General features: G+C 39.1%; 1 protein-coding gene across 5 annotated transcripts in view; it reads right to left on the bottom strand.

Moving 5' to 3' along the window:
* Positions 1 to 23,165, bottom strand: part of ARHGAP10 (Rho GTPase activating protein 10) — a 160,324-nt gene that overhangs the window by 107,150 nt on the left and 30,009 nt on the right. For 4 of the 5 annotated variants that reach the window (XM_075709175.1, XM_075709180.1, XM_075709176.1 and 1 more), the window contains exons 2-3: positions 9,480 to 9,575; positions 9,329 to 9,390 (exon numbers count right to left, since the gene is read on the bottom strand). In XM_075709175.1, the coding sequence (XP_075565290.1) occupies positions 9,329 to 9,390; positions 9,480 to 9,575 (158 nt within the window). The remainder of the gene's footprint in view (positions 1 to 9,328; positions 9,391 to 9,479; positions 9,576 to 23,165) is intronic. The other variant, XM_075709179.1, reaches the window with a different exon arrangement.

Raw genomic sequence — 23,165 nt, 5'->3', positions numbered from 1 at the left:
GCTGTCCCAGAACTCAGTCCAGCCCCTGTGGCTACAAGGGCTAGACCAGCATAAGTTAATCAAAACTTGTTTTGGTTATTAGACAAATGCAGCAGTGGTCTCCCTCCTTTCCTCCTAAAAACATCCTTAGACCTCAGCCTTTACTGGAAGAACTGGAAATTACATATTGCTCATCAATAACTTTGGTGGTGAGGTAAATATGTATGCTGGCTCTGCTCCATTCTGAATCTAAGCACTTTCCCATACAAGACAGGTTTACTGAGAAAGAAAAAAAAAATATATATATATACACCTTGCTGCAGACTGCACAGCGACACAGGAGTGCTGGGTTCCCAATTTTCATCCCAGGAACTGGAATGCAGATTAGATGCCAAACAGAAAAGAGGGCTTCAAGTTTCCCACTGTGCCGACTGGAAAGATTTATTTGTAGACAGGAGCAGAATTGTTTCTCCCCTCCACAAAGCAAAGAGGGAGGCTGCCAGTCAGTAGGGCAGAGCTCATGAAACTGAGCAAGTGTCAATGAAACTAGATCTGGGAAGGAAGTTTTGCCCTAGTCAGTGCAACAGAGAATGTGGAAAGGAGGACATACCTAGCAGTGATTCAAGAACAAATTAGTTAACACTGCTGCTGCTAAATAAAGAAATCTACTTGATAATAAAGAAATTTACTACCTACAGCTGCACTTCTGCTTCCTGAGGATATAGCTCTTCTGTGTTTTTCCTAAGAAACTGCAACATTCAGGCTAATAAAAAAGCTGATTCTGATACTTCCAATGTTGGGGGAGAGGGGAATAAACAAAAACTGGTTTTTCCTCCAAAAAGCTTTCCTGCTTCACATAGTGATTTGTTACTGAAATTTCTCAAAGCATTAAGATCTATGCCTGAAACCCTGTATTACATAACTTTGCAGATACAGTTCCACTACCGAGGACATCAAATGTTACTTGTGAAGCCTTAATCTCTACTCTTTCTTTTCCAATGAGAACATGATTTGCTCTTACAGTTACACAAATGTGCTCCCAGTTGGTTGCACAGCCAACTCCTATCTGCAGGGCACACTGGCAGGAGAGTGGCATATCTCTCTAACCACTTCTCAGCACTGGTTTTGTATTTAACTGCAGCACTGATGATTGCAGTCAGTGCAACCCACACCCAAAGCTCATCTCTTTGTTTTCAAATGCAAGTTTTCTTCTTGTAAAAGTATCTGGATTTTCTCACTGGTCTAGAGCTTTCCCTGTAGCTTTACGATCTTAAATAAAGACCCTCAGACACATATTGGGACTACAAACACAGTGTTTGAGTTTTTTGGGTTTTAGAAAGACTGGAGTCTATAGACTATCGGATTTTTAAGGGGGTCTCATAGCATGTTAATTAATACTTGGGTGTCTTTGCATGTGTGCAGAAGCTATAAAAAAGAACTGACGTCCATTCCTCTGGGTCCATTTGCTGTGAAGGAAGCCATCTGGTATTAAAAGAGTCAGGCAGACAGATATATCTGTCTTGGATACAATCTATTTTGTACATTTCTGAGATGCCAGGAGGCACCTGTAACAAAACAAATCACCTTCCTCTTAGGTGTTCCAGAAAACTACCCCTGGGGTTTGGTAAGACAACGACAACTTTCTCAAATTGTGCCAGGGGGAATTTTGAAGACCATCAGTCCACTGCCCCCCAACTCGTGATGCAGGCAGACTCCTGTGCTTCGCACTTTCTAGCTCTGTTACAAGCAGCAGCCTTGGCTTACAGAGAATATACTAGCAGGACTCCCGAGTCCCTCCTTCTAACCAAAGTTATTTCCTCTTCAGTGGAAGTTTATGAAGGATCTAAATGACAGCTAAAAACGCCTCCTATGACCTATCTGCTATGCTGTGCTCTGCTCTAAAAAACTGTTTGCATTGATTCACTTGCCATGAAACTGCTGGCCTCAAAAATTAATTTGTATCATAAGCAGACAATACAAACAATAAATTATTTCATTTTTAAAAAATATAATTAAAATAAGACAGTATTTTTTAGTAAAGATTACTTACTAAAAGCTATTTAATAGTCCTGGCTTTTGGATAAGTTCGTTCTTATGAAATACATTCCACTATGAAGAGAAAAATACTACAGTCATAAACATAACAAACAGGAAAAGGAATAGAGACAGAGTTTCACAAACAGCAACAAATCAGCTTTTCCCCATCTGAAGTGGAAGAAAGGTGTGGGTAACTCCTCCAAAGAGAGCTTCCTTTAGCAAACCCAATATGCAAGAGCTGAACAGTGTGACACACCAGAACATTGGTCTGGTTCTTGTACAACCAGAGAATCACTTCCAGTCCACGCTTTGAAATCAGCAGTAATATAAAGATCTTCACTAAGTGAAAAAGGCTGCTCAAGAAAGGAAATAGTTTAATGCCCATTTTCTTTGTTCATGGCAAAGCTCATCACTGAGCATAAAGATGCCACTGAAAGGCAAGGAATCCAACAGCAAACAACAGCTTCAGTGTTCAGTCAAGAATGAACTGCTCGATTATTGTCAGTGCTGTCCTCCACAAGAAACAGTGGTGTTATTAACCACCAGCAAAATCCAAACTGGTGACAGCTTTACAATGCAAATTCCAAACATTTCCCATTGATGAAATAACCGAATGAAAATTCTCTAGTGAGTTATGTTGATGCATGTGAGACCACAAAATTATCTGGAAGAAGAAGGTAGTGGTAACAGAACTTTTCAGCCACATTCACTCAGAAGTGGGAGGAATGCACCGAGAACTGGCTTTGTACTTTTCTTCTATTGTATAGACAACAGTCGTCTTTATTTTATACATTGATGTGCACAAGTTCATATGTAACTCATAAAACAATTTCAGAAGACTGTATACAACATTCAAAAATAAACAAATATGTAAATCAAACATTCAACATCAGGAATCACCAAAACATAAGAGATGTGCCTGCAGTAGACTTAATTCCGCATTTGCGTTCCATATTCCGATAATTGTATGATTGCAATCTGGCCTCATGCCACGCAGAGGAAAAGTGAAGGCTGGGCAATGAGATACAGCAGCAATTTTTCTGCTTGTTTCTAAAACTGGAAGATGTTTTATTAAATTGGACAATTTGCAGGAAGGAAAAAAAAGGAGCTAGGTCCTGTGATTAAGGTAGTCAAATGCTGTTCCTGAGAAGTTCTGTTTTATCTGTGTCTGTGTCTCTGCATCTGAGATGTTCAATATGCTGCCAGCAGCCTAATTTTCCAGAACTGGTCACCAATTATGCCTTTTCCACTGTCTTGGCAGGTATATTTAGCAGTCTGTGCTGAGTGGACTTAGCAGGATCTGAACATACAGAGTACTATATAATGCCATGAACTCTTATTGAACAGATCTTGAATGCATCTTACATCCAAAACTATTGGATTTTTTTTTACCCTAAATCAGTGAGTAAACCGATTGTTCCTTCACACAGATTTCTTCAGATTACTGTGAAAAGAGATTAAGATTTATGAACCCTTAAACACCCATGCGCAGAGGGCCAAAGAAAAGCTCAGAAAAATTAACACTACCATCTTCCAGCAGAGTAGGAACAGTGTAAACTAAAGAGTCACAGAACAAAAGGTAATACTAAGCTATTCATGAACACTACATGTTAAGTGAGCACTTAATCTGTGAAATAAATACTCATGCAGTTAAATGCTTCATGATAAGAGGTAAGTATAAGCACATATTTGCACAGATTATTTAAATTCTACCTTTAACCTTTTGAGTGTATGCCTTTGAACCTTAACAACTTCTTTTAACTTGGGAAACCACAACTGGGAAACCTACCCCCTCTTTTTTTCTGTTTTTTTTGTTTGGTTGGTTGTTTTTTAAGAGAAAAAACAGGAGGAAAGAATAAAATAGTGACTTCACTGAGATATTTCTTTAAAAAACCATAGAGAAACAGTTTCTCATGTTCCTGATACATGCTGAGAATAATTCTGCTTTCAGAAAAATGCATTGGGAGAGATGCTATTTTGAATTTGATTCTGACAACCTGGTAAAACTGATAAAGAATGAAGAAGGATTTTTGAGAGGCCAGGACTGCAAAGATACCTGTGGCATAAGAACAACAGTCTTTCTTTTTTGAAAAAAGAAAAAAAGTTCAAAAAATAACCACGTAGCATCTTTCCTCCAAAGATATCCGAAGGAATAGAAGCATGCCAAAACTAGCAGGAAACAAAAGAGACTGTATCCAGGTAAAACAGTGAGTTTATATTGCCTTGGGGAAGTGACAGGAAACATAGTGAGGTGAATATAATTGTATCAGAAATCCTATACAAAGGGAAATATGATGGGAGTAAAAAGGAAATACACAAGTACTTCAGGACAAAGTTAGAAAGGTTAAGGCAAAAACACATTTTTATTTGGCAAGGGGCAAACAAAACCCTAGGGAAAAGGGGTTCTTAATATGTGTTTCAGAAAACAGAGAGAAAGGAAGTTATAAAACCATTATTTATCTGGAAGGAGTTAAAACAAACCAACAACTGACTGTAAGACAATGGCAGATTTAAAAAAATCTTCACAAAGGAAAAAAAATCTCAGTTAATTATAGCAAGCCATCTAACAAAGTGGGGAAAAAATGGATGTTAAGGAGAGTAAGGATTTCTTAAGAACAATTAGATGTATTCTTATATTACGCAACAGAAGAATTAATTGCATTCAAGTCAGAAGGGGCTTTGCTTTAGAGTAGTTGAGGAACTCAGCAAACTACAGGGAGAGGCAGCAAGGTCCCAGAGGATGGCAGAAGGGCAAAGACAGCAACAACTTAAAAGTGAGAAGAGGAGGAGAAAGCAGGAACTGAGAAAGTTACAGACCAGATGCAGTAACTCTGACACTCGAAAGTCCTGGAACACACTACAGAAGGTTAAAAGCTACTTTAAATTCATTAAGAACATCTAGTTTCCTTTTAGAGATCAGCACAATAGCCGACCTCTTCAATGAAGTCTTCAATGCTGACCCACATGACATTCTCAACAGCAAAGGTGGCAACCTGGTCTTAACAAACAAACCACAGGAAGAATGAGAAAACAACATCCTGGTTGCAAAACTACCCTCAAAAATACCTGTTCAGCTAGGAGAACATTCCAAGCATCATATAGGAAACTACAACCAACTTCCCTGCATCATCCAATTTTCGGTAGCAATTTATGGAGTGACCTACCAATAAGTCCACACATATGTTAGTCTGGTGGAGTGACATAAATCCAAGAGAAGATGTCAGTGCTTTCAGAAAGCAGGAATAAAAATAATTTTGACATAAAAGAGAGATGGTCTAAACTCAGTGTAATTAAAATTGAATAAGGAAAAATACAGATGTAAAACACCACTTTGAAAGGGTAACAGTGAAAACATTACTATGAAGGAAAAAAGTGATCAGTTTTACTCCATGATTGCTGTAGAAAAGTTTCCAAAAATTTCCCAGCTTAATTTGCAGTAGAGGAGACTTAGGATGGATATCAGGTGAAAAAAAATAGGCGAATAAACATTGGAGTAAAACTGGAGAAATCCCTGTCCCTGGAACTTTTTTAATGAATAGGTTAGACCAGTACTCACCAGGGATCATCAAGGTACAGATGCACGTCACACCTCTGGCAGGGCTGCAGGCAAATGCAGCCAACTCGCTCAGTCCTGGCATGGGAGTAAGCTTACCGAATAGGGCATGAGAAACTACTAGACAGGACCCAAGAGACAGCTGGACACAGCCCGTAACTGTGAGAGAAGCTGACAAAAGTTACAGACAGAGCCGTGAGGGGTGACTGGACTTCCAGCATGGTTAAGGGAGAGTTATGTGAGAAACAGCTGAACTCCAGAAGCAGCTGAAGGGCAGGACGGAGGACCTCCAGGGAGTAGAAGCATGCACAGCCAGCACATCAGGGTGACTGCACCGGTAGTGCCAAGTACTGCTGAGATTACTGAGGGAACAGTACAAACGCTATCAAATTTGGTTGATTTAGCAACACTGGAATCAAGAGGGAAAAACTAATTACAGCAGGCTGGTCATTTGGGAGAAGACTGGGATGGAGGAAGGGAGGTATGAAGGTGGTGAAAAAGAAGGTGAAGAAGGAGGAAAAGGGGTAGCAACCACAGGTGACCAGTACGTAGCAGGTAGCCCTGAGCTGCTCATCGCCCCACAGCTTAAATGAGGGCAGCCAGCGAAGTGTGATGGGCTCAGAATAACAGAAGAATCAAACCTGCTTCTGCTGTCAGAACTGGGGCTGGGAGGGAGGTTTGGTGCTCTCCCTGGCAAGCAGGAGAATAGCTAGAAAGTGGGACAGAGCATCTTAGCATCGCCATGTTGGTGCTTGTTTGTCCCCAACCTTTTCCTACTACCCTTGTGAAGTTCTCTTTCATCCCTGGACTTCTGTAACGTCAAAGGACCAGAATTGTACGTCCTATGACTCCATTCATGCTTAACACATAAAAACCATTTCCAGAATATCCTCAAAGACAAAGTGATCTATTTCCTGTCTGCCCTGGAGAATGTCACCAAGCTACGGTGCTATGGAAAAACGTAATTTGTTTTTGCATTGGCCACTCTCTAATAATTTCAGTGAAATATTTGGATTAGTGATGACTTCCCTTTTCACAAGCAACTAAATCCTTTGACAGTTGGGATATAATTTCAGCAGCCTTTGAAAGAGATGGGACAAATGGTAAAACCATGAAGTGCAAGACTCCAAGATCTGAATGAAATTACTAAATATCCACCAAATAAATATTCACCAGACAAATGATAACCAAACAAGTAAATTTATGGTAAATGCTAATATAGAGTTTTATGGACTCTGGATTCACCACAAACAATACTTTCAGAAAACCATGAGAAGTGTAGGTGATGAGTATATAATTTCAGTTTAGAATGTATTTTAAGTGCACATTTGTTTCATTTACCATATGGTTGTGAAAAAAAAATAACCCTTTTCTCAAATATCTAAAAATTAAAATGCACAGCAAGATCTGAAATGCCCTAAGTTCTATAATTATTCATTGATTTCTTTAATTTTACTTTATGCGACTGAAATTTATCTGCAACTCTGCACTGAAACTGAAGTGAGCAGTCAGAAACCTTCTGGTCATCTCCAAAATAGTAAGGGGAAAAAGCTCAATAAAGAGCATTCTTAACAAAGGTGACTGAATGCTTTTGAAAAAAAGTCCTGCTATATACTTTGCATCTTAGTGGAAAGTCTTTGGATCCCTGACCTGATTCCAAACATCTGTGAGTGCAACATGCCCTAATATTCTTCACGGGCATATCCCTAGAGCTCATGCCACTGTTAAAACATCTATTGAAAAGTCAAAAAAAAAAAAAAAAACCAAACCCAGAAAACAACCACAAAAGTGAGAGCAGCAGTCACTGAAAATTATCTTTACCAGTCACTGCACAATCATTTTCTCAGAGACTTAGGGCCACTGTTATATTAACTCACTCTAGAAATGATACATAACATTTGCTAGACTACAGATGCAACAAAAAGGCCACACATCTGGTAACCAAGAGAATATATTCTGTTCCTGTTCGGAATTAAACACTTGCCCCACAATATTTTATACTCCCCAGTTTTTCAAACTGTCATTGTTCTAACAGATACTGCATTTCACACTTTTCTTATCAAGAAACCGACATTAATTAACTTCTAATGTGATAATGCCTTCTGCGTAAGCATGGGCAGCATACCAAAAAAAAATATGTAATACTGTTTTGTGGCATTCAGTCTGAAAAACAGAAGTGTTTTACTACACAGACAGTACTGGATTCTGCACAGCCTACTGTGTTGGTAATCTATTACTGCTGAAGCTCTATTGATACAGTCACTGAAATGTGACACATAATTCTGACGTCCTGAAGCTGACATCTCTCAAAAACGTGGTATCAAAATAGTGTGGAAAATAATGTGACAAGCTATAAAGTATTTTGCATTGTAAAAAGGCTTCACTAATTAGATGTATGCAACTTCACTAAAACAAAACACAGCTACGGATGGCAGACAAGAAAAAGCAGAGTAAAGACTATACTTCAAAATTACAAAAAACAAAAGCAGCATTCAAACATACTTCAGCAAATCCTTACAACTTGGCAAAACAACTTAAGATACTGAAGAATTGTGTCTACTCTGTACAGACAGTATTCCTCAGGAACGTGCAAGGAACCACATAGACCCTAATTCTGACCCAAAAGTGATTCCAGATCAGAACACGACATACTCAAGGAATCATTACTATTACTGGGCTCAGGACTGCCAGAGAGAGACATGGTTTTTGTTTTGGTTTGGTTTTTTTTTTAAAAAAAAAAAAAAAAAATCATTCACAAGTTCTTTTCTCACTTATCTACATACTCCTACACTGCAGGCACAGCTTCTGGCAGAGAAGAGCACAGAACACAGATTAGTCTCAGTTTCCTCTCAGTGATGCCAAGTGGCCACTGACTTCCAGGAAGATAAAGATATAATCACACGGCAAATACTGAGGAACATAATTGCTATCTAGGCAGATCTAAGAGCATTTCCTAGTTGCAAGGTCTGACCACACTCCAAAGAAAACTGGGCACATATCATCTGCTCTATGAATCCCCACTCTGAAATGAAAGCTGGGCATGCAACCACAGAGGAGAACCATGGTACCATCCAGAAAGAAACCTCCAATCATCTGGACAACTTAGGAAATCAAGATGGCAAGGTGTACTGCAGAGCTCTCAGCCCATGTTCTATGTGCAGCCCAACCTGACCCATATTACACTAAAACCCTAAGCAATCACAAGCATGTGAATGAAGAACACTCCCTTCTACACAACAGAGCAACTAAATGTTTGCAGATGCAACTCCCCACCAGAAAGTTCACCTACGAAGAAAAGGTTTGCAAATCTGCTACTGCATCCAGCCAACAGATTGCATTCCAAATCCACGTAAGTGTTGAAGCTGCAGCCACAGAGATCCTGGATCCAAATTTGGCCAACTTCCCACCCTTGGGTGTCCAGATGCAGTACTAAGTCTTTCATCTTGCGTTTTACTGTAAATGGTAAACAACCTTATGATGGTTTTCCCATTCACCCCAGCCATAATTTATCAGGGCACTACCATTTTAAACCAACTTATAGTTATCTGTCCTTACCAGAGCACCTTTCTTCTTTAACGAGAACTAGCTACTGTCTGTAACTCTAGACTACAGAATCAGAAGCGGCACAATGAGAGCTTTCACTGTTAAGTTATTGATATCAACATCTTGGTTGTTAACAAAGCAGTGAGTGACTTTAGCTGACTTTCATCTTACTCTTTGGTATACGTACAACTTTTCAAAATTTTTATTGCAACTCACCAGAATTTCTCTTTGTTCTTCCAGAGTTTTTAAAAAGTTTGAAAACTCATGAAGTGATGCATCTGTAATACAAAACCAGAAAAAAAAAAGTTTAATCATGTTGCAGGATGGTATGGCAAAATATAGCCACTTATAGCCACTGCTTACCTACCTATGTATCTTTCATCATCTGTCTCTGCATCACCAATGAATTCAAATTTAAAGTCTCTCAGAGAATGGGCAAATTTTCTCTGGGCTGCTGAAAGGTCTGCAAGGAAAAAAAAGCACAGATTGAAGGTTAGGGAATCATTTTAAGAAGGCTGGAAGATCCTCATACCCCTAGAATAGTCAACTTTTACAAGAAAGTCTTAACACAGGTCTGCCTAAAGACATTACAAGACATCCAATATTGTCTAACCCTCTTCTGATCTCATCTGGGAATTTGTCGCACAGATTTCTTTATACAAGGCTGTAGAGTAGAAAGCAAGTGTGATCATGTGTACAGTATTAAACCTATTCTTACACTTCACTATACCACAGTTTAGAGCACAGGCAATACAAACAGATCTGTAACTACAGAAGTTTAAGGCACAACACTCAGAGTAAGTTGTACCAGTTGTCTTACTCTGCTAACCTGAATTCGCTAGTATATTTGTCAGCACAAATATGCATCTTAGGATTTTCTATATACTTTACATAGATAGCTCTGCTACCGAAACTTTTTTATATAAATCAAATTTAAAAGAATTTTTGCACTGGAACTAGAAATTCCATGGAGCTAAACCATGCCAAAAGTTAGTTAAATGCACAGCATTAAAATTAATTTTGTATAATTGTTTTGTAATATTCCTAAAACATTTTCTTCAATCCAGTTTTTATCTATAAGTGTTTGACAATTTGGGGTCAAAGGGCTGCACTCTTACATCCCTCAGGAAGTAATCAAGACTCTATATTTAGCCACAATATGATCACTATAAACCCTTATTAAGATTTATGAGGCTGAAAATAAGCAGTGTACACACACTTTTCTGTTGTGCTGACATGTGCAGGTTGGGAATGTCACGAGTTCTGGAAGGGTGGAATTACTCAATGGAAAAAAAGGATGCGCATCCTGGTACACGTCTACCCAGTAGTAAAGCTTTTACTCACATTTTTGTTGTCAGCCAAGGTTAAGGACAATTTGAAATGTTTAGTTAACCTATAATCTTTTTCTTATCACATGCAGTTCTGAAGAGCTAAGAGCAACTTTTTTAACAGACCAGCTAAGCATTTTGTTCTTTAATATTAACCAGACCTGAAAGACCACAAACTTGGGCTTTTTTTATTGTTCTTGTGTTTTGGGTTTTTTTAAAACAACTTTATGACAGGTCCTGCATCCAGCACATCATATGGTTTATCACGTGTCATAGTCAAGTACAACTTCGACATACAATGCTGCACTGAAAGTTCAGTTCAACCACTTAAAAGGATAAGTCACGAATTCTCTAAAAACAGCAAGACACAATCTAAATTGAAAAAAATGCTTTCTGTTCCTTGCCATTCCACATTCCTTTCTTTTCATCCATTTCTCATTAGTCCTTTCCTCACCTGTTGTGTAACAGCACCGTTCCCTGTGATGCTATGCTGCCAGGTACTCGCCTCCCTTTTGCAATTACTTCTAAAGCCTGTACACGTGCCCTTCAACACATGAAGCAGCAGGATGCTGCACAGGGTTGAAGGAAAAAGGATAAGAAGGTTGAAGTAAAAAGCAACATAATTGCCATGCAAAAGGAAACATGAGTATTTTAACTCAAATGTCTTGTGGGCTAAAAAGCTGTTCATAAAGAGGACAGCAAAAGAAACAATTTCTGCCAGCTGTGAAAGACTTAAAAATGGAAAATAACAAGTTTCTTAAGCATCTACTGTTATGCTTATTTGTGAGCAAGGTCACAACACAAGGCTGAAAAGAGTTTATTTATGGGAGAATGAGTCCAACAACACACACTCTCCAAAACTTAAATTTAAGTTTCTTGAATCCGATAATCCCCTATCAAAGCCCTGTCATATGAGAGCTAGCCCCATGCTAGAGAAAAAAATTGTTTATTATGTTCTCCCTCACTTGTAGAGGTGAAGGATTCCAATAATGTTGAGCAACGTACATGTTAAGATAAGGCATGCAGCACCGCATGCATGCATCACCCCCCTCTCCCCTTCACAGACTGAAAGCATACCAAAATACCGAAGTGGGCTATGGACTTTGGTGAGCCCTTCTAGAGCGGGGCAAAACCACCCCCTGCATGGCTGCATATCCCACCTCTCCACCAAAAGCCACCTCTTTGGTGACAGTGGCAGCAGACAGAACCTGTGCCCACACCCCGATTCTTTCAGTGCAAAGTCCACCATCTTCGGTCAAGTTGAGAAGGGGCTGAAGTGAAACACTGAGCTTCTCACAGGATCAGAAAGCCACATCCATGCATGTCTCTTTACTGAATCTGCTAAGTGATTGGAAATCATTGACCAAAGGGCCGAGTAGGTGGTTGGAAGCAGTAACCTTTTAAACATACCAAAGCTAGATTTGCAGAGTTCCTGTATTAAAGCCATGGAGACACACTAAATTTTTGCAACGTCTTTCCACAAGTCATCTCTTATATGTTTAAGAACTGTTCCAGAAAATTTTGGAAAGCGTCAAGGGTTAAGGGGAGGTTGGAGGTTTGGGACACAGAAGAATGACCTGGTGGCTCAAGAAAAGCTGCAGATACCTGGCTATTGAACCAACACCTAGAAGAAAAGACAATGAAATAGGAAGAGACTTTCTGACAGATTTTAAGAACTTGGCACTTTTAACAAAGGTGAGAAGTCACTGGAGAAAAATAAAAACCAATCACATGGCGCAAGATGTAACTGGGAAGAAACAAACCTCCTGACTGGGGGAAGAACACTCCACTCATTTGGTTCAACAGACTGCAGAAATGATCAGAGTCCTAACTGTTGAAAAAATAAAGAGATTTTTAATCCTGCTTAGTCAGCAGATGTTAACTACAAGATTCATCCTTCAAAGTTTATATATCATCCATCAGTCTTGTTTTATTTTGGATAAATTTACATTTAAGGTCACATTCTGGTTTCATTCCCTATGCCAAAATAGCACTGGTCTAACATAAAACTAGCACCTTGCCAGGCAGAACCAGCGGCACCCAGCTATTCACAGGAATGGAAGAGCCTCTGGTCTGCCTCTTGCTAAACTAAAAGAAACAAAACTGAGTATCAAGTAGAGATGAAGGAAAACTTTATCAAAAGGCCAAAGCAAGAATACTGAAGTCATTCTGCTACAGCACAAGAAAAATCACGAGGATGGTGGCTAGACTCAAAAAGGTAACACAGCCCTGGTGTTGCATTTCTTGCTGTCTGACAAACCATGGCCAGAGGGAGATACCTGAGACTGTCTGCAGTCAAACCTTCCACTGTGGGGCAAACACCATGAAACTGCTCCAGCCTTTACCCTAAGTTCCACATATTCTGCAGTACATACACAGATGTTCACATAATTATAAGCATTTATAAAACTCTGTAAAAACAAACTAGATGCTGATATCATCATACATACTATACTCTCTTACTATTGTGTTACAATTTAAATGCTGAGCATTGTTGCTTAAGTTAGAAATTTCATAAATGTAACTTGGCTCTCTTCCATCCTGTGTCAGAAGACCTTTACTACAGCAAAATTATTCAGCTGGCACTGGCAGATACATCCCAGTATTGTTCTACATCAGCATTAGAGTTTGCAAGACCAGCATGTGCTATATAACAGACGATAAACATATATGGATTCCAGCTACATACATTAGAATAAGACAGTTACATAAGTACAGTATGTATTAAACAGCATGGCTGGTTACGCTGATTATCCAAATAATGCTGTAGCCTACCAAAAGAAGAGAGAGATAATTTAAAGGGCCAGAAAGTAATTATTTTAGTCCCTTTAATCTCCACATTCTACACAGTAACACCAAATAGAAAGATATAGGAAGCAGTAATAGGGTTGTTGCTCGAGAAAACTGCTGCTATCATTTAAAGGGAGGAACAAGGCATTCAAGGTCAAAGAGCATTTAAATATCAACCAAACGCTAACACTCTTTCCTGAATAAAATGTAATCCTGGTGGACCCTTAAAACAGAGTCATTTCAAAGACTCACTTTCTTAAAACACTAAAAGAAACCAAGCATCTGCTAAATGTTTTGACCAAAAAGACTGAAGAGACAGACAGACACATTTCCAAAGAGAGAAGGGAGGGAATAAGGACAGCAGGGCTTTTAATTTTCTCTCTTTGTTAATGTTAGTATCAGTACAACGTATTTCATGCGTGACTAACTCCTTAAAAACACATCAGAAGAAACGGGAGCAGCCGCCAACTCCCCCACTTTGCTCTGAAACGCTTTGGTAACAAGCGCTCCCATCAGCTTGTCCTGTGCCAGACACACTGCTGGTGCCCCACACAAATAACACTGTATTTTTCCATTTGGATTTGGAGGAAAATATTTTTGTTCCTTATCTGAGTTGAGCTGAGCCAACACGACACCATTAGTTGCTAGGCAGTGGCCAGCCCTCACTTACAGCACCAGACTCCAATTGCTCCCTTTATCAGTACTAACTTGAGTGTTAGCCACCTAAACTAAAACTCTTGCACGAAGAAAGACAATACTGCTTCCTAACGCTATCCTAGATCTCTTCTGCATGGCAGGAGAATTATCCGCTTGCAACCGCCCTTTGTATTAGTGTTAATATTTTTCTACAGCAAGATACAGATTTCTACCTCAAGCTTCACTTTTACTGTATCATGATGATTCTTTAAGAAGAACTGGTATTACATTGCCATTCCTCATCCCTAACTACAAATCTCATTGACACTAACAGATATGCTCCAGGAATGACAGATTTCTAGGGGCTTTATTTAACAGTGGTTAGAATTGCTCTGGTCTTGGTCAATAACATTATCCCCAAAAAACCTAAAAGGTTAACAAATACTTAGATTTAACTACCAAGCTCATGTTCAAGTTACATTACTACATTAAGAACTAATATTAGACTTCTCGATCTATTTTTCCTCAGAAGTAGGCCAAGATCAGGCAAGCTACACACAGTCATAAAACAGGCAAGGACAAGTTGAGTGACAGTCAGCCTCTCCCCTCTTCTTCCCAGGCATCCATCTCACTTGCAAGAGCTAACAAAGTAGCTTCAGGAGGAACAGAGTACTGAAAACACTTTGTCCAAGAGCTGCAACATGGAGTTGTACGACGTTTTGTACAAAACACGTGCCATCTCAATGCTTACCAAAGCAACTCTGTGTTTCTCTTCTGCGTCCCCTTTAGCAAGGTGAACAATGAATCTAATATAATCCACAACACTGAGAACATGAACAGGATTTAGTTATATACCTTAGTAAGGTGGATAAACAAGATTTACTTATCAACTTAGCAGATGCAAGCCCTGTGGCAGATTCTTAAGAGCACTAACATGTTCCAACTTCCTAAAACCAAATAAAATTTTTACCACTAATTATTATCTAATACGTGAATTGAAAGAATCACCAAAACAGGAAAAAAAATGACAATAAAGCTAAAATACAAGGTTATTCATTTCCCTCCAAAACCAGAATGGAAATCAAGTTCAAAGACTAAAAGGCTTCTGGAGTCCAGTTTTGACAATGTCACTTAACTCACAAGTTTCTGAAAGCTTAGCAAATCCAGGTATGAGGATTAAAAATCAACTCATCACTGACTTGTCAAGTAGCTCTCAACTTTTTATTTTTTCCCCCCAGCATAATACAATGTAAGCATATTTGGACCATCCCACACCTTTAAAACAAATAAGAAAAACTGCAACGCCTCTCCGTTTCAGTTAAAGTCAACCAGCAACACAGCATTCTGCTTCTGCTGGCCCAAAGGCACCTTTCCAGCTGCAGCTCCCGAGTGTCCAGCAGTTGACAGCTTCACACCCTCTGCATTCATATGCTCAGGTCTGAGACAAATCTACATCAATTGTGACAAAGTTATGACGTGTTTTATTATTTACTAAAAATCCTCAGAAATTTGGTGTCAGAATGAAGTTACTCCAGATTAAGTTTACATACACATGTGCACACAGAAATAAGAGTTTAAATTTTCCAAATATAACAAAAAAGAGGAAGAGCTAGCAAACAGCAGTAGTAATATTTTAGGAAAAGTCTTTCAAATTTTAACATGGAAGGGTTTCTGTTACCAAATTGGGGGGGGGTGGGGGGGGGGGGGGGTGTGCTTTGTATTTCAGCATCAAACAGAAAAAAGGAAATTGCAGGAATAAAATTAAAAACAAACAACCCTAAAGTAATTCACATGTAAATACAAGAAATTAATAACAATTTTAGGAATCTTAATCTCTAATGGAATTTTTCTTTTTAACTCATCACAGATAGGAATTGATGTCATTCTTCTGTTACACTAAAAGTCCAAATTTTGTCATGACTCTCCCAACTAATGACAACAGGAAGTGAACACCTACAAGCCAAAAAAGAAAAGCATGCTTTTATTGTCCAATCTGAGAAAAAGACAGAAAACTGAATACTGGGGCAATGAAGATCATTCTTCAGAACAGTGCCTCCGTTAGGAACTGACTGATCTAAAACGTTTCTTTCACAGCGTTTGATGTTCCCTGTTACCAGTTTTAGTGCATGCTGGGGTCATTAATTGTGGCATAATTATGTGACAAGTAAAAACACGCCATTTAGCCTGAACAAGCCACATGTAAATGGCATGACAGAGATATTCTAACCTTCTCCCCACTTCTTAAGAGAGAGTCTAAATGCCACTATTTTGCACATTGATCAAAACAGGCAAGTTAAGAAAGCTTTCAGATTTTAGTAGAGTAGACCCTTACTTTCATAGGTATGCAAAACCTTTTAGATGCCATAACCTCCAACCATTGTTTTCTCTTATAGACACTATGCAGCATAATAACGTAAAACACGTATCATCTTATCTACCTTCTCTAGTTCTCCAACTTCTACCACTGAAAACAGACTTAACTCATTTCTCTTCTTTCTACCCTTGCAAGTACAAGGGTACAAACTATATTCCCCCACACCAAGAAACAACTAATTAACATGTTAAGTATAATATATGAAATATCACAAAGTAGCATCTTATGCAAGTATGGGCCAACTGCCAAATCATGCTGGTATTATCCCTCGGTTGCACCACACCTTCTTGGGCTCTGGTTATTTGCCTTTTTAGCTGGATCTTTGAAATCAGCAAGGCAGTCCTACTCCACCCTGCTAAGGGCATTTTCCTCTTTGCCTTACAGGCATTAGGCAAAAGAAGCACATTTTGTATCTCAGCAGAGATTAAGGCTCTCCTAGAGCATCTCCAACAGCTCTTACAAAAAAGTGCACCCCTCTGCCAGCTCAGATGGTGACTAAATCTTTCAGTTCTGCTCTTCAGGAACACAGCATAAGTTACAATTCATGAAAGAAAAAGACAAGCTGCATCCCTGGCCCTACAACCCTGCCAATAAATTTAATGCTTCGGGGGTAGAGAAACATTCCTGCAAACAGCCTCACATAAAGACTGCTGAAGGGTCAGGCAACTGTGATGGAAGTTACTGCAGAGTACCACAAAGATAATTTGTCTTCAAAGGAATCATAACCATCTTCCTGACCTCACAACCTCCATGTCTCTGACAACAAAACAGATGAAAAGAAGTAGTAAATGAGAAAGCAGGGACTAAGAAAAAACAATTTGCAATGCAGAAAACTATGAGAGCATTCCACCAAATTCACATGGTTCCCGAAGATAAAAACTAGCAGTTCAGGATTTGCTGCAAAGCTTTTCGTGTATCATACTGCACCAAAAGGCAGCAAGATGGACACCAATGTTACGTATATAACCTGTTTCCAAAAGAAAACTCTGCATCAATCCAGAAGCAACACTCTGAATACACAATACCAAAACAGTTGTACCATCAAAGCTTTCACTGGTAAAACTTTCTACAATACCTTCAGCTCTATAAGTAGCACAGACCTGGGGACTGTCTTCCAAAAGTGACTGAATTAGAAAACATGAGATGAAAACATTCCTTTTCACAGATCAGGATTTTACTATTATTAATGTAAAGATGTATGAATTCAGAAGGTAAGATTACACTTCTAGTAGTGAATTTTCTAGCAGGAATTTAAAACTGACTTAAGTCTTTTATAAGACAACTCTGATCACTAAATGGAGCATAGATTTCCAGATGTTGTATTCTTCAATTCAAATTTTTGCCAAACACTACAGATTTGAAGTCCCTCCTGCATTTATTCATGGTTTCTTTACTTATTTATTCTGTAGGATGACTATGTTCCTGTTTCACAAACCATTTATATCCTAAATGAAGCTATTGATGTCTCCAGGACAATTTGAAATCAAGCAAGGGTGTTCAGTAGCAAGTATATCAGGAGACCATATTGCTTAAGGATGAAAACTTGTGCTAGATAACTGAAAACATTCTCCTCAACTGGGAAACTGTAAAAGAAAGAAAGTAGTTACAGGGAAAAATGTGTTTATTGTACAGATACTGATCCAACATCAGCATTCTGAATGTTTTAATTCTGGAGTATTGCTTTCTTTCCCAGACAGTAACCATAATGTTTACATAAAACAGAATGTATTGTGTTGAAATACTATTTTGATTGCAAAAGAAAAGACCAATTCGCTGTTGGGCAGAAGCTCAATTTTGCCATTATATTCTCCAACTTATAAAAGAGTTTCGTGGGTGAGGGGCAACCCCACATAGTCAAATCTCTGAATATGGACAAGGAAGCATTAAACCCTTCACAGCTCATCTTAAATGAAATATTCTCTGAATTCTGAGCACTTTACTTTTCAAAATGCAAATAACTAACAGGATACGTCTACCTAATTTCTTCAGTCATCAAAATTCACTCATGGCAGCCAGGTAAAGTGTTACATCAACGCAGCAGAAGGACCTGACCCACCTCCAGAGCAGCGATTTCCCCCTTCCAAGAAACAGGACTGACTTCGTTATTTGAAGTCTATTGTTTTAGAAAGCACACGTGCAACCGAAACATGATGGGGCCGAGAAAGCTGGAGGGGGAGCACAGCTCAGCCTGGGATGGGAAGGTCACAGCACACAGGCCAGCTTGCAGGTTTTTCACATGCCACATCCTCTGCCGTCAAGCACGATCATCATGTCGGAGAGTTCACATCCAATAAATAGTTTCAGCAAGATCCTTTTCTCCTCCACAGCAGCAAGCAAGGGAGGGTGAAAGGAAAAAAAAAACCCACACCTTTCCCCACAGTCTGTAGCTAAATGAATCCTGAATAGGATTTCCCACAATAAAGGCCCTTTTCCAGACAGAGCTCTCTGCCTGCTTAGTTCCATCTGCAAACAATGCAAGTGTTAGTGCTTTTCATGAGAAGTCAGAAGACAGCTCCATAACGGGAAGTGGACAGCCAAAACACAAGGAGAGCTCATAGCCACCTCCCTAAGGAATGACTAGAGCAAGTATTTTTATCATCTTTAAAAGCACACGCTGTTCAACTGACGGTTTGAAATATTTTATGAAGCTGTATATCAAGTCTGCAGATATGTCAATATTAAACATGAAAACCTTAAAAAAAAAAAGCACCATTCACAATGTTTTCCTCTTCAAAATCTCAAAACATTGTCACTTGTATGGAATTACTGCCTGTCTGAACATTTGCATATGTAGACAAAAACCCACAAGGAGATCAAACTTGCACGATACTGCGATTTCTCCACAACATGTCCAAACACACACTCAGCACACCTGCACACATATAATTAGAGAGTTATATGAAATGGCTACCAAATACTTTGTCATCACTAAGACCATAAAAGGTTCAGAAAATCAAGTTACATTTTCACCAGTTCCTCTGCTCATGAGTCATGAGAATTAAGCAAAATTCTTCCAGTAGGCTGAGAAAGACCTTAGATAGTACACCTTTATTTTCCCAAGTGCAACAGGATTCAAGTGAGAGAGGACAGAGGAAAACACAATGAGGAATCAGGCAAATGAGCAGCTGGGATCTGTAATTCAACAAGTAATGGCCAAGTGCCCAACCTTCAGGCTATTTATTTACTTATTTATTTATTTATTAAAAGGTGAGAGTATGAGTGCATTTTGGAAAATACTTGACAATTTAGTGCATTTCTACACAAAAAACTTGAAATCCAAATTCAAAACGTAGAGGGTAGGAATTCTGGCAAGATTTGCATTAAACTCCTTTTATTGAGGTACAGACTTTTTTGTCCACCATAGGCAAGCCAGGGTGAATTTCAGCATCAAGCAGGATGGAATCACCACAACAGGCCCTTGACAAGGGAAGAGTTCAAGAATAACTTTGCTGTAGCTAGACATAGAAGTGAAATGAATCCAAGTTTTGACAGAGAAAACAGCTGGCAGCAACTGTGGTGCAGAGGACAGCCTGTACTACATCATATATAGTTTTCAGAAAAAGCACCAGGCAGCATAGCAGTAGGTAGCTAAACTAGATACCCAAATTAAAAAAAAAGTTTTTACTACACACTTTTCCAAAACTGTCAAATGGGGATTTTACAGGTAAAGCAACACAACAGTTGTGTGTCAAAAAGAAATTTTTCTGATAGCTCTCACATGAGCTGTATCTGGCTAAACCATATTAAAACTGAAGCTTCTCATTAGGTCAGACCAAAACCATATACATACACCACAGAATATTCCAACACTGGTACACTGAATACAGGATTCCTGTAAGTAAATAAAACCAGCAGAAAGCACTGAAAAACATGAAACATGAACATAAAGGATGAGCTTCCTATTCCCCCTTCATTGCTCTCACTGTTGCTCTTTTACAGTTGTTGTTAGAGGAAGCCCTGATGCTCCAGCATCATTTCACTTGCCAGCTTCTCTGGCTATTGCAATTTATTTGCCTGGGCAGAAGAATAAAGTTATTGCTCCTGCCATCAATAACTGCTAACAGAGCTTGCCATGAAATATTTATTTAAATATTCAGCTATGTAGTATGGTATATGCCAAAAGAGAAACTTTACTCATCTCTGGTCTGGATAGTTGTGCAATATTTGAACTCTATGTGCAAAGAAATCCCATAATCCTTCTGTCAGTTTCAGATTAGAAATTTTACAAGAGGCCAATAAATCAACTGTAGGATATTACTATGTATGTAAAAAAGACACACAGTCAAGCTTACTAACTCTGATTAGGAAAAAACCTTTGACCTTAAAGTTACCGGCACACAAGCATGTGAAAGCCTCATCGCTGTGGGATTTCAGTACATTCCTCCAAAATGAGTATCCAGTCTGTATATCAGCGGGGACTGGTTCCCAAATCAAAGATCACTAAATAATCAAAAACAAAACAACTGAGCAAAAGCAATCTAGGATAGTCAAGAGCAATCGCCATATCCTCATGAGAAGCACAAGGAGTGAAAGAAACATCTTGCAATCCTACACAGCTATACCGACATAACTTATAAGCAGAAAACAAAGTCATTTGTTTAGTCTTCTAATGCAGCTTTCATATTTTATTCTGTTTTCAAACAAAAGGAAGTCTTAGAGTATATAACAGTAAGAATCTTTTTCAGATTACTTACACGCTTTATGCTTTGACACAAGAATTAGCTTAAATTTACTATCGCAGTTTTAGAGAAAAGTCAAGCTGGTTTTATGTCTACATGAGCATAACGTAATTTTAGAGTGAAAGTACTAGCCCATGTAAGTTTTTCTTATTTTTCCATAACTTAACTGTTTCAGCTGCATTACTACGCACTCTGCAAATCTGACGTAAGGTGTTCTCACAAAAGAGAAGATAATGAAGTTTCTTGCATAAGTCGAACAGTATTGCGAAAGCATTCACAACCTCCCTTAGAAACTTCCACTTCCTACACTGGAAGTGACTATTCTTGCCATTTTGATGATATGAGGAACACAGTAGGAGTATGGAAGTTCAGTACTTGGTTCAGTAGTGTTTGAGATACACTGATGGAAGCTGAGGAAAAAAGAGCGAGCTAGCATTTCCAAAGAGAAAGTTGTTTTATAAAATGTTTGGATTTGTCAAGTTTCTATTACCATTTCTGGGGTTGAGGCATTACTAAGCTTTGGATAATTTGTTTATAAAACAGAAAGTGTTGATTTTTGCTTTGCCTCTCTTCCCTGGACCCAACAACAGTTTATATTCAAGTACTGTCCCTGCTTATCATCAATCAAAGGACGCACAACTCTGCCTTGCTAGCCCAGACATACTCAGCATACTCAAATCTTTAACTGCACTTGTCAGAGCGAGTGAGAAGCGGACAAAAGGGGAGCAGAAGACTAAAGCTGACCCACAACTGACCACAAATGTTGTCAAATTAAAAACCTAAGCATGGGTTACCTTCTCTAAAACAAGACAAAATGAAAAAAATCCATTCTACCAGCCTAGTAGCTCAAACAAGGAGCTGTTTGGACAGTGACAAGCTATGCTATATGTACAATACTCACAGAAGAACCCGAATTTCAAGGATGTTGCCTGAAGTTACTACAACACAAATAAGGGATGACAAATCATGCAACAATCTGAAGGAAATGCTTCAGCTTTCAGCAGTGAACATACTGTATCTGTACAACACAGAAAGGGAGTTATGCAAAGCATGTACACCTACATACACAGAATTGTTCTACAGAGGAAAAAAAACCAAATCACTTAAAAGAAGCTTAAAAAAAAGAAAAAAAGAAGGTATGCCATACCTTCTATAACAGTTATCTTGGAATAGGATCATGCAAGAGCACTACCAACAAATCTACCAGGAGAAATGCTAGTTAGAAAGTACATCAAAACCACAGGACACTTGAGGGTTATTCTCAATAGCCAGAAGACAGACCCCAGGTTTGACAACTGTGAAAAACTCTTAAACCCAAACCAGCGCTGAGAATAAGCAGGAGACTAGTCATCAACGCTTCCTAACATGGCAACCTCAGCGGTGCAGAACAAGCCCCTTTACAGGGTAGCAGCGGCTTGCCAGGGAGGTGGGCTCTGAGAAGAAACGTCACCTCCATCTCCACTTGGTACCCGGCATAAAGCCTCGCATCTCACGCCCCGCTGAAGGCAAAGGGCACTCACCACCCTCCCATGAGACCTTAACCACGTGCACGTTGTACTGTAACAGCTTCTTAAACCAGCATAGGGAGAGAACCACCGCGGCATGTCGCCCACCCGGATACCCAGTTCCTGTGCTGCCACACCGCCCAGAGTGGTGACCAAACTGATGCCACTGCTGCTGGGCCAATAAAGAGCAGCAGGAAAAGAGGGAGCATAACTGCACCATTTCTAAGCCAGTCTGCAGCGTTTTGTCTAAAGGGTCTGTGCAAGCAGCTACTGCCAGGCCCTATCACATTGAAGAATTTGTAGCCTAAAATTATCTACTCCTTTTCTTCAAATTCCCAGTCCCACAGAGACTGGATTTGTTCTGGAGAGGTATGAAGTAAGAAATAACACTTTATTTACCAAAACTCATTCATGACTTGAAACCTTATGCTGAAATTACGTATGAAGAGATTACTGCTACTCTACGCCACACAGCTAGCAGTATATGCTTTATTACTTCAAATGCAATGTTTATTTTGGTTATCAAGGAAACAGTAGTATACTTCACAGCATTATACTACTAAAGTATTTAGTGCAGAAGCACTTTGTGAGGTTTGGGGATGAAAAGCATGAGAATTCACAATTCCTTCTCTCTGACATCTTGGGAAAATTCACAAAATCTATTATCCAACTGGGCTCAGACATGCACCGGGGATAAAAGGGTGGTGTAGGCTGACCGCTGAATATTCAGCGGCAGCTATG

The sequence above is a fragment of the Pelecanus crispus genome, chromosome 4, assembly GCF_030463565.1.
Source record: "Pelecanus crispus isolate bPelCri1 chromosome 4, bPelCri1.pri, whole genome shotgun sequence".
Lineage (NCBI taxonomy): Eukaryota > Metazoa > Chordata > Aves > Pelecaniformes > Pelecanidae > Pelecanus > Pelecanus crispus.
This window is presented reverse-complemented; position numbering and strand designations above follow the sequence as displayed.